This window comes from Diadema antillarum, unplaced genomic scaffold, assembly GCF_040938485.1.
Source record: "Diadema antillarum isolate AM-2024a unplaced genomic scaffold, OU_Dant_1.0 scf00000000, whole genome shotgun sequence".
In the NCBI taxonomy this organism is placed as follows: Eukaryota; Metazoa; Echinodermata; class Echinoidea; order Diadematoida; family Diadematidae; genus Diadema; species Diadema antillarum.
Genome location: NW_027270889.1, coordinates 1,177,975 through 1,196,748, shown reverse-complemented (window position 1 = coordinate 1,196,748; position 18,774 = coordinate 1,177,975). Strand labels below are relative to the sequence as shown.

Below are 18,774 nucleotides of genomic sequence, written 5' to 3'. Positions count from 1 at the left end.
ATATTATTCCCCCTGCCTTCTGAAAGAGAGAAGTCGAGTGTTCTTTTGTTATGCGAGAAAAATGGAAATATATGTTGAATTTTCTTTATTCTTTCTTTATATCGTTGTACTCATGTGACATCACAAGCTATAGTAGTCTTTTCATCCAGCTGTGACTGAGCAGAAACTTCAAAAATTCGTAACTTTTTAACGGATTGTCCGATTTTGCTCAAACTCTCACTGATGTGTTCTACTAACATTGCTGCATTCACTCAACCCACATGTCTATGAAGGTGAACTTGTCCTTTAAAGACCCAGTCAACCATGGAGTGGGAAGGTATGGCCCTGTTCGGATAAATTTTAGAATCCCCGTAACGAATTGTCTACAGCTTTATCACTGTTCTCTATGTAAGTATACACAACCGAAGAACGTCGACTGGTCTGGAGTCGAGCGTTACCGCATATCTGGTGTTATTCGTAGTTTTCCAATGTACCCCAATTGGCAGCGAATGGATATAATAATAATAATAATGATTGTTTTGGATATAAACTCCAAATTTTATTATCCAAGAATGGAAATTCATTTTGCCCAATTGATCGTGGGCCCGACAGCCACTGAGCAGCGCCAGATCGACGTTGCCCTAACCTTTTCAACTGTTGAACGGCAAACAAGGCAGCAGCAACTCCCATCTTTTAACGTCTTTTGGTATGACGCGGCCGGGGTTTGAACCCACGACCTCCCGATTGTGAGGGCAGCCGCTCTACTCACTGAGCCAACACATCGGATATGGGCCACCCATAAGAATTAAACCCTATCGGGTCTTTAATCAACTTTCACAACGAAAGTCCATTATTAGCCAGAACTTTTTGCCCCGCTGTTGTCAAACCTCCGCGATATTTACACAAGCAATGATTAAAATGACAATGGTATAACGTTGCCAACGAACAGTGATGTATTAATCACAATGATACAAGAAAAAACAAACAAACATTACTCCCAATAATATTGTGAGTTGAAACAAAAAGTCTTCAGATATCTTCACAGACATGTCATACTCAGCGCACTATTCGATTTTCCTTGCTCAAAGTCGCTAATCTGTTACACCAATTTTAGTTGTTGCGTTGCATCAGCAGTCGAGCAGAAACGTTTGGCAGGACCTGGCGGCTGCTATGTAGACTAATAATGATTATCAAGTGTTGAAGAGTGTCACTCAAGCACTAATATTCACCGTCACGAAGCCTTATCAAGTTTACCCGGTAAATCGATTAATGTCCGAGGTTGTAAAAGTGAAAGAGTGAAAACACTGAAGACGTTTTCACACATTACGGATTGGTAAGCAATGTTTAAAAGCTTTAGAAATGTGACTTATCGGGTGTGTTTTATTGATCCGGAAAAGACCAACCGTTCTTTTCCATTGATTACAATTTGCTATTTATCACTTCAGCTCAGATAGGTTTCGCCCCGGGATTCGAGTTGGTGAGGACCAGGCTACCTCGCATACTTCCCGTTATCAACGACGGGCAGGTGACAACGAATGCTACGACAACCGCTGTTACCACGCCGAACGTCGAATCCAATGATCAGACCACACCGTCGTCCACGACATCGTATCCCGTCAGTGAGAATTCGGCCACAACACCTCTGCCGGTATCAGAGTCACCGCTCAGTGAGTGGACGAAAGTGCTCCTGTACTCGGGCATTCCCGCTTTCGTGCTCGCGTGCCTGGTCGTCTTCCTCGTCGTTAGTCTACGTCGTCGTCGGGCCAAAGCGAGCGACAAGACGCAGTTCATCCGCTATCCGGACGAAGGTAGCGCCGATCGCTCCCCGAGTCCGAAAGTTAAGCGACCGACTGAAGGCAAGTCATAATGTTTTGTTGTTAGCAACGCTAATATGCTTTTTCACCCAGTCGTGGTGACATCTGGTACAGCTGTAGATGAAGGACCCCTCTAAAAAAATGAATGCATGAAATAGAATAAACAGCCCAAAACAAGCCACCGGTAAGATCTCGTTTGAAGGCTGGTATTCATTTTCCCCTCAAACAACTCAACTCTTTTTTGTTTGTCTCTTCTTTCTTCTTCATTTTTTTTTAAATAACTCGAATTACAGTAAGATTTATCTAAATATTCCAAATTGTATCGCAGTAATCAAAACTTGGTGCCTTTGGTAGCACTTTATATAAAAGAAAATGGGAACACTTACAAGCCTCGAAGTATAGCATTAAAGTATTTATCATGAAAATGTTATGCAGAACAATAAAAAATCTTTTGAGACAATCATTTCAGTCAATCTCGTTTAAGCTAAGAAATATCTAAATTGGTGAAGCAAATCTGCGCCATCTTAATAATGTTATTATTAAGTACATGTATAGGTATGTCTGGAGCGAGCTTGTGCTCGTAGAGGTCTCTCTTACTGCTTTGGTAGCATAATCAACGGCGTAGCCAGGATTTAATCTTAGGGGGGGCGGTTAGTCTGCGAGGGAGCGAAGCGACCGAGCCCGAGCGAGCGGAGCGAGCGAGGGGGGGGGGGGGGGGGAGGGTGTGGGAGGGGGGTGTCCCCCCTCCCACGGTGAGAACTCTTTACATTTTGATGTTGTAAATGGTGCAATTTGATGCATGTTTTTGCGCGTTTTATCGACGTGAAACAGTCCCACTTGTTTAAGGTAGCAGTATATTTTGATGTAGATTATCATTGAACAATTTGCCTATAAAATGCTACAATTTAAATATGCTTCTTGTATTAATTCTTTTCACTGAATATCATGAACGCGACTGAACCCGAGAGAGCGGAGCGAGCGAAGGGGGAGGGGAGGGTGTGGGAGGGGGTCCCCCTCCCACGGTAAGAACTTTTTGCATTTTGATGTTGCAAATGGTGCAATTTGATGCATGTTTTTGCGCGTTTTATCGACGTGAAACAGTCCCACTTGTTTAAGGTATAGCAGTTTATTTTGATGTAGATTATTATTGAACAATTTGCCTATAAAATGGTATAAGTTAAATACACTTCTTGTATTAATTCTTTTCACTGAATATCATGAACGCGACTGAACCCGAGTGAGCGGAGCGAGTGAAGGGGGAGGGGAGGGTGTGGGAGGGGGGTGTCCCCCTCCCACGGTGAGAACTTTTTGCATTTTGATGTTGCAAATGGTGCAATTTGATGCATGTTTTTGCGTGTTTTAACGAGTTGAAACAGTCCCACTTGTTTAAGGTTGCAGTATATTTTGATGTAGATTATCATTGAACAATTTGCCTTTAATATGGTACAATTTAAATACACTTCTTGTATTACTTCTTTTCACTGAATATCAAGAACGCGACTGAACCCGAGTGAGCGGAGCGAGCAAGGGGGGAGGGGAGGGTGTGGGAGGGGGTGTTCCCCTCCCACGGTGAGAACTTTTTGCAATTTGATGTTGCAAATGGTGCAATTTGATGCATGTTTTTGCGTGTTTTAACGAGTTGAAACAGTCCCACTTGTTTAAGGTTGCAGTATATTTTGATGTAGATTATCATTGAACAATTTGCCTATAATATGGTACAATTTAAATGCACTTCTTGTATTACTTCTTTTCACTGAATATCATGAACGCGACTGAACCAGAGCGAGTGGAGCGAGTGAAGGGGAGGGGGGGGGGGTGTGGGAGGGGGGTGTGCCCCCTCCCACGGTGAGAACTTTTTGCAATTTGATGTTGCAAATGGTGCAATTTGATGCATGTTTTTGCGTGTTTCAACGAGTTGAAACAGTCCCACTTGTTTAAAGTTGCAGTATATTTTAGTGTAGATTATTATTGAACAATTTGCCTATAAAATGGTATCATTTAAATAATATTCTAGTATTAATTCTTACACTGATTATCATGAACACTGTCTGTTCAGCAGTCAAACAGAAAAAGCATGCACACGAGGGTGTAGATGGGGGCATATCCCCTCCCACACGAAGGTGATTTTGCGTTTTCAGACCTGAAATTCAGCGATCTGTTGCAAATTTTTGGTGCAATACTTTTTCATCGAAGTGATAAAATCACGGAATTTAGCTCTTATTCCGAATGTGCACCATCTGTGTGTATGTATAAAGTCTAGTGAGGTAGAGCTTAGGGGAAGGGGGATTCCTCCTCCCGCTCGCGGAGCTTTTGCGTTTTTAGAATTGAAATACAGCGATCTGGGTATAGCCACAGTCTACTTCTATGTATGGCGGAAGGGGGGGGGGGAGGGGCGGGCGAGCAGGGAGAAGGCGTGGGCGAGTGTTATCCCCACCCTTCCCCACCCTTCCCCACCCTTGGAGCTTTTGCCTTTTTAAGGTTGAAATTGAGATATCTCGTCTACGCATATTTGATGGAATCAACATTTTGGGAAATATCACACACACACACACACACACACACACACACACACACACACACACACACACAAAACTGATGGGGGGGGGCTGAGGGAGGAAAGGGTAGATTAAAAGGGGAAATTCCCCTTATACATGAGGGAACCTTGAGTTTTCGGAATATAAGTGATAAGTCTTGTGCACTCAGAATTATTCATAATTTTTTTGTAAATCTAAAAAGTGTACTAAGCTAGGGAAAGAGGCACAGAGGGGGAGGGTTTGGGAGGGGGTATCCCCCTCCCAAGCACGAGAGATTTTGCATATTTTGAATTGAAATTCAACGATCTGGTGCACACTTTGAGTGAAATATTCAAAAAAATATCTTATTTGATGAAAGGTTGCAAAGGAGACCCGCTTCATGTGCATGCATACAGTATACACGCATTTTTTTTTCCGCCTCCCAAATCCCCGGTCCAAATCTTAGGGGGGCGATCGCCCCCATCGCCCCCCCCCCCCCCCCTGGCTACGCCAGTAGCATTGACTACAGAGTCCAATACTTGCTGAGTAAACTTCCTTGTTTTGTTTATCAATTAGACTAACTGGCATTGACACTGTGATCGGTGGCATGCTGCCTACCCGCAGACTAGGTATACATGACTCCTGTTTTTTAGTGCAGCATGCTAAAGATTAGTGGCTATGCTTTAAAAGGAAAACAAAAATCATCATTAGCTACTTCCCGTCAACGTAGATGGCGTATGTTACACTCCGGCTCTCCAACAGTATTGAACTCGTCATAGTGAGATGTGTGCGTGTATGTGGAAAACTATGTGGTGTGATGGGAATGGGGATGGGGGTGGGGGGAGGGGGTGGGATGATCCGTCAAACTGGGATCTACGTTTTCAGGTGTGATCTATGGCGGAATATCGAGTGCGGGGTCATCGAGTATCCCCAAACGTGAACGTAGAAAATATCCCCGTCAACGCAGAATGGCTCATGTTACAATCCGGGCTCTCCAACTTAGTATTAAACTTGTCATAATAGATGTGTGCTTGTATGTTGAAAAGTGTTTGGTGCGGTGGGAATGGTGGTGGGATGGGGAGGGGGGGGGAGTGGGGGATGGGATGATCCATCAAACTAAGGATTATACTGGCATATACGTTCTCCGGTGTGCTCTTTGCCGGAGAATCTAGTGCGGGGTCGTAGACCATCCCAGAACATGAACGTAGAAAATACCGCCACTTCAGGGTATAGCGTGTCCCCACTGACCACAAAATGAATAAATGATTATCAAAAGCTCAATGGAAAAACGTTTTAACTTCATTTTTGTCAAGTTGAGATGATGGAAAAAAATGTGTAGAAAATACTGCCACTCCGGGCTATTGCTTGTCCCCAATGACCACGAAATGAATATGATTATGTGAAAAGCGTAATGGCAAAACGATTTAACTCCATTTTCGTCAAGTTGAGATATGTGCGATTAAACCTGCTAAAAAGGGAAACGAAAATATGTAGAAAGTACTGCCATTCCGGGCTATAGCGTGTCCCCACTGACCACGAAATGAATATGATTATGAAAAGCTTAATAGCAAAACGATTCAACTCCATTTTCGTCAAGTTGAGATATATGCGATTAAACCAGCTAAAAATGGAAAAGAAAATATCTAGAAAATACTGCCATTCCGGGATATAGCGCGTCCCCACTGACCACGAAATGAATCTGATTATGAAAAACTTGATGGCAAAACGATTCAACTCCATTTTCGTCAAGTTGAGATGATGGAAAAAGAAAATATGCAGAAAATACTGCCACTCCGGGCTATAGCGTGTCCCCACGGACCATGAAATGAATGTGATTATGAAAAGCTTGATGGCAAAACGATTTGACTCCATTTTCGTCAAGTTGAGATATACGCGATTAAAACTTCTAAGAAATGAATAGAAAATATGGGATAATTTTCATCAAGAACAATCCCGATTGTGCAACAAGCAAGGTATCAATTAAGAAGTTTTATTTTACACTATTTGATGATGGACTTGATTTCAAAATGTTTATAAAGAATTGTACTTAACCCGTTTTGCCACCAAACTTTTCAGATCATACATATTTCTGTACCAATTTTCTCTATAGCAAGGATGTCAAGGATGTATTTCACCCTACACTGACAGTTCCTGGGATTCCCTAAAATATGCATTTAAACCAATTTACTAGGACCTTTTGCATCAAAACGAGCGGCAAGGGTTAGTGTTCTCCAAATGAAATGTTTTGGTCATCTATGTATATCACTTAAGATTTTTGTGGCTTATCCTTGTTTTATGACTCGTTGTAGCTAATAACACAATCAATAGCACATCTTAATTCTTATGGTACTTCTGCTGCTTTCTTAAACATAACATAATATTTTCTACATTGTCGAGATGAGGTGTCACGTTTGGATGCTGATGAGAGTAAAAAAAAGAAATTGACAGCTGAAGATTTTTAATGATATATACAGAAGGTAAAGTGTTATTAGAAACGTTAAAGTTTTTGACTGGGATCCTCTTTTCCGTTATCAGTATACAATGTATTACAACAAGATCAAATCTTTTCAATAATGACGAAGCGTGTAGTTACAATAGACTTAAGACCTCCAAACTTAATTACAACCAACCAAGCAAGCAACCACCAAAATGAGTGTTTGTTCTCGTCCCAATGTCATGTCACGCGATGAAAATTGGGATAACAGAGTACCAGCCGAAGGACCCCGCATTCCAGGGGAAGGAGTTTGATCGCTCCTTGCTGAAGATCGAGAAGGAACTGGGCGCCGGGCAATTCGGCATCGTGTACAAAGCCTTCGCCTTCGGGATCAGCGGTCTCAAGGAGTACGTTTCCGTGGCCGCCAAGAGTCTGAGAGGTGGGTAAATACGTTTTCTCTCTCCCCCGTCTGGTCCCCGTGACATGGTTAATGCCTGCCAAGCCGGATCTATCGATTTCCTGTCCCTCTCACGTGCATTTCTTGTTTTCATTTAGTTATTTCGTTGGGACAGGCGGTATATTCATTAGCGTTTTGACAAGTTCCACTTTAATACACGGTTGAAATTACAAAAGAGGAAATACCTTTCTTCGACGAAATTCCGTCATTTAGGAGAGCGGGAAGCGATGTGAACATAGTACAATAACTTTCAACGAGACACCATATTTGGCGACAAGTTTAATGTTGTTCACATAATGTGGCAAGGGTCGTCGAACATGCACACAGTCTGAGGAATAATTTGATCGGCCAAATAAAAACTGCAGGACAGCATGAGGCAAAGTGATTTCTAGATTAGTCCTGAGATAAAAAGAGTTGAAATATTGCGACAGCAGAAATGAAAATTTCACGATTTGCTGATGACGCATACAATTATAGTTTGTTATTCCGAAGGTTCGTTAATCCGAAAATGAAATTGGTTCGATATTCTGAAAATTCGTTAATCTAAAAACGAAATAAGGTTTATAATTCCACGGTTCGTTATTAGACACTTTCCTTTCATTTTCAGACCGAAGATTCATTAATCCGAAAATGAAATTGGTTCGATATTCCGAAGGTTCGTTAATCTGAAAACGAAATAAGGTTTATAATTCCACGGTTTGTTATTAGACACTTTCCTTTCATTTTCAGACCAACAAACTTATTTTCGTTTTCGGATTAACGAACCTTGGGAATAACGAACCTTATTTCATTTTTGGATTAAGGAACCTTCGGAATAACCTAGTGTATTTCATTTTTGGATTAACGAAACTTCGGAATAACGAGCAACATTCCCTTCTTGCCACCCCATGACTACCACCTGTTTGTTGGTTCGTTCGTCATCTTTGGCAGTCAATGCCACATCCGCCATGAAGGAGGACTTTCTGAACGAGATACGGTTGATGATCGACCTGGGCCTCCATCCAAACATCTTACCAATACTTGGATGTTGCACGACGGAGGAGCCTTACTATCTCATCACCGAGTACATGAAGTACGGCGACCTCTTACACTTCCTCTGGAAGTGCCGAGAGGTGAGATCCCGAAGTTCATCTCCGTGTTTAGATCCACATTGCACCCATTGCAGTATAGTCATTTTCAACAGCTCAGTAATGCTATTTCCCCCCTCTAGTTCCCGACTGATATCCTTATTTACAACGCCCTCTATCGTCAGAGGTAGAAAACATTTAAACGAGCTAACCTGTGCGAGCTTTCTTTTTTCCACTGACATAATTATCCCAGAAATGGTTCTTTTTTCTTTTTTTATTAAGATTCTAAACTCTCATCGCCTGATGATGTTCTACGTTCTCTTCTCAAAGTCTCCTACAGACTATTAAACTCTACTAATACATTGTATTTCCATCGTTTTAGACATGGAATCGTCTTTAATCACAAATCGCAATTCCCTTTTATATCTCTCCCTGCGCAGGACAAGTACCGACAACAAGATAACACATTCGACCTGACGTCTGCTAACCAGCTACAGATAGCTCGCCAAATCGCAAGAGGAATGGTATGTGATCTTGTTTGTATTGTCTGTTTATGTCAGTCATGTGGACAGTGAATAATGTCATAATGTTTATGTTTGAGATGTGGATCAATAAAAGAACTGTATTACCCCCAAAAAGAGGAATGGTAACTATACAGAATCTCTCTATAGTTTCACATCTTCCTTCCATGAAGCGATTCCTTTTGTATATGACTATATTCATCCGAGCTGAAAAGAATGAATATCATTATGTTACATCTGATAACGACACGATTCCTCATCATTAACGAGTAACCTAATGAGTGATCTTCCACGTGGTATTTCTGTCGAGTTGCTTTATATGAACCCACATCGTCCTTGGAGAAAATAGGGAGCTTTAGATTTTAGACGCGCGGACGTTCAGAGGAAAAAAAAAAACAATGTTCTGAGCGTGCGCAGAAGCGTGCGTCAACTTGACCCGCGCTTCTGCGCACGCTCAGAACATGTTTTTTTTTCCCTTTGAACGTCCGCGCGTCTAAAATCTAAAGTTCCCTAAACTTTCTCCACATAAATCGACTGTGATTGAAAGTGCTTAAGTTTCCATAATAACATAATTACCTGTATTACATTTCACGTTTCGTTTAAAACGTTTTGCATAATAAAAGACTAGATTTTCTACTGAAAGAGGGGGGGGGGTATACTAAAAGGCTTCTTCCATAGTTTTATGTGAATCACTTGTTAATGAATGCCTATAAAATATAGTAAAAATTCATACCAACAAATCTTCATATGGTTCAATACATTTTTAACCTATAATTAGGCATCTTTTAGCCTCATATCATTATGCACAGTCAAATTTTGAATCGTAACCCGTTTCTCAGGCATCCAATCTGACCTTTCTGGATTTACCATATAATGATTGCAAAATGACACGCTCCCGTTTAAGAAGACGTTACTATAATGGTAGTGATATGCTTCATAACATTGCTCTTTAAGCGGGCAGTCACATTGTATTTTACTCATAGCTGTACTTCGCATCTCTTCATTTAGGGTTAGAATGTTAATTTCACGTAATTTAAATGACTCGTGATATCATGCCTATAAACTACATACTTCGAATTTAAATCTAATGTTAAGGAATCTTCATTCTTTAAGGCTATGATACAAAGAGAACGGGTAAAATGTGCAGTAGAACTATTGACATGTAAAGACAGTGGTCGTAACTGTTAGATATGAATAAAGTTTTTACTTGGTGGTTATCAGTTCTTTAACAAACATACATCTACAAAGAAATTAAAAGCGCACATGAAATACCTTACAGTGCGACATGATACCGCCAACGCTTCCTTATTCAGTGTACTTGAAAGACATAATAAGATTTAACATGCGTTCACGAATATGACTGAAGTACTTTAAAAATTGATAAGGCAGTAGTGGAGGTTAACAAAGCAAAACATGCCTTTAGTGAGGTATTCAGACAAAAGTAATCTCATCTTACAATTAGATTTCCAGCAATGATAGATGGAAGTTATTGTTGGCAATGTAATGTGACTAATTCACCTTATACACGATTTCTCGCATACCGGCTGATTAAACATATATAATATTGAGAAGCGAATAGTGGCTAAATCTACTCACATCTCATGTTACCACCCCATGGTTGACTGCAATTTAAACATTAGTGAAAATACATATTTGGTTTCTTCAAAAACGTTCTGGCACTTATGTGCATTATATAAAAAGAAAATAACAGCAGCAGCAACAGCAACAGCAGCAGTATCATTGCGATTAAAGAGATGGGGAAAGAAGCCCCGCTTGGAATACGAGAAGATTTTCTTTATATCTTACAATATTAACACAAGGCTGTGGAAATGGCAAGAAAAGACATTCAAGCAAACGACGGACAAAACTTATGGTGTACACAAAACAAAGTAATGAGCCAATATCGAATTTCTCTACACGAATGCGACTTAATCACGAGAAGTTATTTTCTTTGTAATTTTTTTTCAGCTCTCCCTCTCTATTTGTCTGTGTGTCTGTCACACACACATAAACACAAGATGAATATAGCTATGGGTATTTTTGGGTGATTTTATTTTACATGGAACTGTAAGAGATGTTTTACGGAGTACTTGATTGATTGCGATTAACCTTTGCCTCTATGTAGGCAAACCAAAGAGATTTTGGGGCCTACAAAAGAAGTCACATGTTAGGATTTCTTTGGAGTAGATGGTTAGACGGCATCAGACTATAATATACATATAAACAAGAAAATAATTACCATTGTCCCTTGTCTTGTTATAATGTAATGCTTAAAGCTGGTAGCCCTCAATTTCGACTGAATCCCAACAGATTACGTATACGTCTCTTGACATAAAGTCACAATAGTGACGAAACGCCGAGTTAAATAAACAAGCCGATTATTAACTACACTTGTGCGCAATAAGCTTTATTTTGTATATTTCGCGCAGGTCACTTCATTCCCATGTTACATTTCGTATCTTAAAGAATGACTGCTCAAATCGGTAAACATGTGTGAAGAACAAAGAAACGCTTTATCGTTGCATTTGCTAATAGTGTTATTGTCATAACGTTTATCCTGCTTGAATCAACATTTTGTGCAAAAAACTGTGCTTCTGCATCAATCAGGTATTTAGTAACAAAAATAAAGTTGATGTGGTTCGCTATAGGAGTCGACATAAATGCTATATTGTAGAGGCTGTTTCCTCGTATAATCTGTTGTAGTCAGCCGTCTTTATTCCGCCATGCGTCGAGTGGTAGCCTCGCTTCCAGGCCATCTGCCTGTACTATTTTTTTTTTTTTTTTTTTGCTTCACGGAATATCGACGCCCTCTAACGATTAAAGAAGTATCATCATTGAGCTAGATGGTCGTGCAGACGTTCGGCAAAGACGACATCGAAGGGCATCGAAGGGCGCATTTTATGGAAGGGACTACAGTTTGCAAAGTGTCTGGAGACCAGACTAGTGGAGTGACTGATTTATATAGAGAATGACTTGTGTAGAGAGCGCTGCGTCTTCTAACCATTATGCAAGCACTGCACTGTTGTACCAAACGACCGTGCACTTCCGGAAGCGGTCAACGCCTTTGCACGACCGCTAAATCGATTTTTTCCCGAATTACCACAGTAACTGTATCTTTCACACGTCTGTTCACACAAACTTCATCGAGTGAGAGAAGAAGAAGAAGTAGAAAAAAGAGACTTTATTTGTCGCCCCCGTTCCCCCTCTCCCTCATTTATTGTCGCCCACTTGTCTCAAAACGATGAGTTTGCATTTTAAACTTGCATGGGATTTGACTCTTTGCTGACCCATCCTTTGCAATGAATAGATTATATTTCAATATAAATGAATCAAATGGATAAAAACTTTTTTTGAATGCAGAATCCGAAAGCCGGAGAAGGTTGCGAGGAATGATGTTAGAAGAAGCAATGATAATAATGACTATCAAGTGCATTCGCACCGACACATTTTAAAGAGGATAATTTCTTTTTCCAACGCATTTGACCGGAATTAGGAGTGTTTGTGATTCAGAGTTAACGTTATTTTTGGAGCAGTTTCTCAAAGCATGGCAATTAAATGAGAGCAGCTGCTTTCTATTTTAATAAAACTACCACAAACTTCTTGGAGCAAATATATGTAAATATATATGATTTATATATATATATATATATATATAATATGTTATATACATAATATATTAATATGTATATATGTATGTATATATATCTATATATCTATGTCTATATATGTCTATATATGTATATCTGTATATATATATATATATATAATATGTTATATACATAATATATTAATATGTATATATATATGTATATATATCTATATATCTATGTCTATATATGTCTATATATGTATATCTGTATATATATATATTATATATATATATATATATATATATATATATATATGTATATATATTGTTATATATATCTTGTGGATGGCGAAGTGATAGTGTTGAGTGTGTGTGTGTGTGTATGTGTATGTGTGTGGAGTGTGGGGGCTATATAGAGGTTATAAACGGAGCAACGAAATTATGTTTATTTTTCAACCATAATACATGCTCCAGATTCTTACAGATAGCCCCTTTGAGGATGGAGAAGGGGTAGGATTGTGACCCCCTACCACGGGCTTTTGGAAGGGAAGCCATCAAAATTGCCCCCTTACATGCCTTATCAGTAGTTTTTGGAAGATAAGCTATATAGCAAACTACCCCCGAGATGAAGGAAGAGTGCCAAGGCGAGGAGTGTATAGACAAGAACATGTTTATAGGAACTTTCTCATACCGAATACATGAATATATCAGAGAAGATGTACTTCCCTGCAAAAAGAGGACCAGCGCCCGGCATGCTTTGCTGCAAAACATGCTCGGTAAAGCACATTCGGTAGAATCGGACCAAGCATCAAGAAGCCGCAGTACCCCTATTTTGTTTGTTTGGTGTGTTTTTTTTTCGGGGGTTTGAACCTAACCTTTTCGGGACCCTATTTCGGGATTGGAGCGGAAAGATTTTTAAACTATACCCCCAATTAAAGATATTTAGGAAAAATTCTAAAAGACCCTGTATTTCAACGATTTTTTTTTTCTGGAATTGAGCCCCTAAAATGAACTCCTTTTCTCGAAAAATCAGGCACGCGCATTCGGTACAGGTGACCACCTGAGGGGGAGTGGGGCGGAGGATGTATATGGTCGAGGGAACGATATTTCAGAGCCGGGAAATCTAGTGCCTAACAAACGCGTGGGATGATCTTGATGCCGATGAGTAAATATCAATTCGTCAAGCCGACACGTGCACCATGACTTGTGCACGTCGTATACAGTCTTGTCGCTACAGCGTGGATTCTACGCGCCAACTGTTGATATCAGGCCAGACTTTCTCGTTTGCCACTCTCTTGCAAAAACACGGCTTGATCTGATTGCCAAGTGTGCACTTTTACGGACTTGCTTGCACGATTAATGTGCCAATAAAGAGCGCGAAAGGTAGATAAGATGCCTAATTCAAAAAACGTCCCCCGGGACAGATTCTGCACACAGTCGAAATGATCCGGCATTATCAGGTAATGTGTTGACTGTGTAGAAGCGGCAGCTGTAAAATTACAGCCCTGCCTCCTCAGGTGCTTGTGTAGGCGTGGTAAATGGATACTTTTACGATCCTCGAGAGTTCTCTAGGGGATAAGATTATTAAAGGGAGAACACGTAATTCATAAATCGCGTGACTGTAAAATCCATATGGGCTGAATCCTGCGTGTTGATAACAAAAATCTCAAAAGGCTAATAATTAATCCTCTTCGTTCACAGACCACTCTAAGTTTTTTGTAGAGTTAAGAATTTAAGACGTCTTCCTGTCCATGTATATCTTAAAACGGCTGGACATGTTATAGGGTAACACAAGTCAGGCCCCTCCCTGTGCTTTGTGGGGAAGATCTGGCGTATCCCTCCAACAGTCATGGACTCCGTTGTGATTTTTTCATTATGATTCTGTTTTTATTCTCTCTCTCTTTTTTAAAGAGTCAAAACCGTGTGTGTTTGTGTGTGTGTGTGTGTGTGTGGGGGGGGGGGGTGATGCATCCCCACCCCACTGTTCAGCATTCCCTGCATATGCGCCACGAGGACTTGATATGTTGTTCTATTATTATGCAGAGTGCATTTTGTTTAACACACTCTTCAGAAACAAAAGAAAGACGACGTGGGAGCCGTGGGGGCTAGCTACATTCGTGGTCACAGATATTATGTTGATCAAGAAGCGCCGACAGCACACTGTATCATGCTCAAGTTAAAAGCAACATTAAAGAAACCAAAAATAGTGTGTGTGTGTGTGTGTGTGTGTGTGTGTTTGTGTGTATGAGCCGGTGTGCATCATTCTCTCCGTACACCAGACTGTAATGTGCAATGAGCATACGTGCACGCCACTGGAAATCTCTCGCTCTCTCTTCTCTCTTACTCTCTTAGAGGGCAGATGTAATAAATTTTGTTACATTCGGCATATTCATTACTGACGCAGCCCCTTGTGATGTATCTGTAATTTCCTATAACGTCCTTGAAAATGTCAAACAACAGAAAGTTTCTCGGGTCGAGGCGAGGAGGGTGACGCGACATAAAGCCAAGACGAGGTGTTCACTTAGGTCTAAGTTCAGCTCATCCCTCCAAGCGATTTCAGATTTAGATTAAAACTGTCGTCGTAGACTTTTCTAGCTGAATTCAACAGTTTTACGCAGACATACGAAGACGCATATATATATATATATATATATATATATATATATATATATATATATATATATAATGATACGTCTTTATGCATTATTCACTACCCTTTTATGGGTAGGCCTACATGAAAGTGGGAATATTATTATCATGTATGTTTTTGAAACGAGTGACTAAGGTGACTTGCAATTTTGCTTGGTTTATATATAGCATGCTTATTTCAATGCACTCACTTACTCTGACAATCATGCAAGATACAAAAACAAAAAACAACGACAACCATCTATCCATCCATCCGCCCCCACACACATACATGAATACATACGTTTGAGACACAGAGATATGCACGCACAGAGGTTCCCACACATGTATTATGTTACAATTACAGACGCACAAAAAAAAAAGAAAATGAAAATTATCGTCACATTCGTCGTCGGAGAACGCAATAATGTATGTGTAAAGAATGTCTTTGAAGCAGGGGAAGATTGAAGTTCTATGGTTTTTATTTCAAGCGATTTAAAATGACGAAGTGATGCAGGAAAAAGCGGGAAGAAATGGTGAAGGAGAAAGAGAGATAGATTTTTTTTTTTTTTCCAGGCGAGAAAACAAATAGTGAATTTGCACACTTGCTACACAATCTTTTTCGAAACATCGAACGTTCGTCTCTCATAGTAACAATTTCTCGTGTTCCGATCAAATATGATCAAAATGGCAGAGTGCAATCAAGTTAGCACAAGAGACTCCTCCTCAAATTACTTCAGCGACATATTCCTTTCAGTCATGTCCATCAAATGATATCAAAGATGTTAAACTGAGGAATCGGTGGAATATGTTTCACATTATTGACGGTTACGTGACTGTTTTTGCCAACTGCATACAGCTTCATTCGAGGCTCGATTATTCAAGAATCTGATGACGTGGTAATTCAATAGAAATCAAACATCACGAAAGTAATTTGTGGAAACGTTTCCGGGTGAGCATTTTCTTCTCCTTTTCCCCCCTCCATTTTCCGAGCGACGTTAGTGACAAGTGCAGTGAATAGTGCCACCCGTAACCAGGAGTACTCTGTGGTGTTCTTCTTTAGAATGCATGGCTGATATCTTGTCGGCAATCATTACTCCCTATTTAAAAAAAGAAAGAAAGATGAATGACAATTTCATGATAATTTTTATCGTGTGATTGTCTGCCTGGTAGGTTGTTATACGTCAGAAGTTTTCCTCTTCCAAGTGTTGCGTTTTTTACTTCTCTAATTCCATGCTATGAGGAGATCATCACATCCCCCAAACCACAAACACTTCTGTCAGATCCTTGCAACGGAGCGATGATGAGGAAAATGAAGAGTTAAATAGTTCTAAGTTTGTCTCAAATTTGTCATGTTTGCCCACTCCAATCCTGTTTTATTGAAATGTTTTAAAAAGGACTATGAAGCTTGGTTTTTTTTTTTTTTTTGGCAGTATGTCAACCCTGAGCTTGCTCCTTTTTCTTCTCCCCAAAATGCCATTACTTCTTCTTTTAGATACCAAGCTGCTCAAAGCTACGATGATGATTTAGAGTGGGCAGATTTTAGGAGAAATTTAATCCTTCTATTGGTATAAATATTGGCCTTATCTTGGTTTACCGCATGCTTGATATGTGACAAAAATGATGATAAAAACGAAGAACCATCTCTCGGGAGCTCCTACCACCATCCTTTAGAATCGTTTCATCTTTCGATGTTGTCTCCCAGAATAGGCTGTTCTCCATCATCCTAATAGCTGGTTTATACACCCACGGGGTGGATGCGGACGGATTTGATGCTGAAACCTGATCTTTCACTATAAACTCTCGATGTTTTTTGTTGGCGACTGCAGGAGTACATCTTCAAGGCGCGCTACTATCACGGAGACCTGGCGGCGCGGAACGTGCTGGTAGGTGAGGGGCTGGAGGTAAAGATATCGGACTTTGGCTTGGCAGACGACATTTATCAGAGCGGATACAAGCGACTGGCGCCAGACAAGAAGCGACCCGTGAAGTGGGTTAGCCTGGAGACGAACACCATTGGCCAATGCACCATTCAGAGTGATGTGTGAGTTCACCTCATCTCTTTATAATCTGGAAAAAAAAAAACATCAATGCACAAAATCCATGGGAAATCCCCCGCTTGTAGAGATCTCTTTGAAGCTTTCCAATTTTTCATATCTGTCATGGAAAAATCGTCAAGACTGAAACTGCTAAAACTGCGTCATAGGTCAGTGAGAATCATTCTTAGCCATCTAGGGGATGCGAAATCTCCCTTACCAAATATTTGCGCACTTTAGTTGGTACTTATATCAAATCAATTACAGGCGCCAGTAATAGATGATCAGCCTACATTTCACTCATTATTTTCTTAAATTTGAAGGGGGTTTGCGCATCACTAAAATCTTCCGCATCTTAGTTGTTACATTTTGTGAGTGATGATGAATCGCACCTCTCTTGGTAGAATCTTGAAGAACGAGGCCAACGCCTTATCACGTGATTTTATTTCACCAATGTGCGCGGTTCCCGCTCTTTTCTTCCTGCAGCTGGTCGTTTGGGATCGTGTTGTATGAAATCTACACACTGGGCGGCATTCCTTACTCGGGCATGGACGGGCGAGAGGTGGTACACAGGACACAGGAGGGGTATCGGATGGAAAAACCCGATCATTGCCCAGACCAGATGTAAGTTTCCCCACTTTTTTCTTTCATCGCGGCCATATGATATGACAGAACAACAAAAGTGGTACACATTCTTTCGAATTCCCCGAAACGATTTTCGCTGTGACATTCCGCAAATCCAATGCTGCCATTTTTACCTCTACTCAATGTTTCGCGCTCTTTCAGGCGCTGTGTATAATGACCGGTGGTATTTTCCAGGTTGTCCTCACCAGCAAAATTTGATTTCCTGTCAGCGTTGCTAGATGATATTTCAGTCACCAAAATGCTGAAATTTATTCATTTTTTTATTAAACCGTTGGTGTTAAAATTTCAATCTTGTCTTCAAATCAATACTTGGTGATATTTGGTTGTTTCGCAACCAGCATGATATCATCAAAATAGACGAGAAAAAAGTAGGCCTCTCTCTTTCCCCATTGCAATAAATTATAATTTACTGCAGTTATAGCATGTGCTTATCTCGCCTTAGTATAGACATACTGCCCACACACACACGCACACACACACACATGCACACGCACACGTACATATAGTACATAATGTGCATTGCATGTTATAGTGTGTGTGACTGTGTGTTCAGCTATAGTTTACTACCGTGTGGTGGGTGATATTTTTGATATGTTTATGTTATTACAAAGACATTGATTAAAAAGGGGGAAAAATAAGTCCTAAAGATTATGATTATAAGATCTTGATCAAAAGTCTGAATTGCGGTTTTGCAAAGCTATCCAGCCTTGTATCTTTTAGTAATGTCAGTTGATTAAAGATATAAGACGTAATAACATCTGCTGTTCAGTCCCTGCAAGTATCTATGCAGGACAGCAGACGTGATTTTGACAGAGTGCGGGTACAGACGTTGGTAGGGGGGGGGGGGGTTCCACTGGAATGTTGGCCCCCATAGCATCGATAATATGGTTAAAATGCTTGGAGATCTCAAGTTTCAGGCGTCCCTAGCTATTATCAGCCTGTCCCCATGGATACGTATACTTCGTTTGCTTGTTTTTTCAGCTTGTTTTTACTTCTTCTAGACTTCTTCTTCTTCGACATCCTGAAACCTGTATTGTCAATGGCAGAAGATCCGGGATAACCTCAAAAGAAATCGACCCATTGTGATATGA

General features: G+C 40.4%; 1 protein-coding gene across 1 annotated transcript in view; it reads left to right on the top strand.

Moving 5' to 3' along the window:
• The first annotated feature begins 303 nt into the window (after positions 1 to 303).
• LOC139728110 (fibroblast growth factor receptor 2-like) overlaps positions 304 to 18,774 on the top strand; it is a 52,488-nt gene continuing 34,017 nt past the window's right edge. Inside the window, exons 1-7 of the mRNA XM_071639402.1 lie at positions 304 to 316; positions 1,425 to 1,835; positions 7,012 to 7,179; positions 8,128 to 8,309; positions 8,705 to 8,788; positions 16,832 to 17,046; positions 17,525 to 17,662. Coding sequence (XP_071495503.1) covers positions 304 to 316; positions 1,425 to 1,835; positions 7,012 to 7,179; positions 8,128 to 8,309; positions 8,705 to 8,788; positions 16,832 to 17,046; positions 17,525 to 17,662 — 1,211 coding nt within the window. The remainder of the gene's footprint in view (positions 317 to 1,424; positions 1,836 to 7,011; positions 7,180 to 8,127; positions 8,310 to 8,704; positions 8,789 to 16,831; positions 17,047 to 17,524; positions 17,663 to 18,774) is intronic.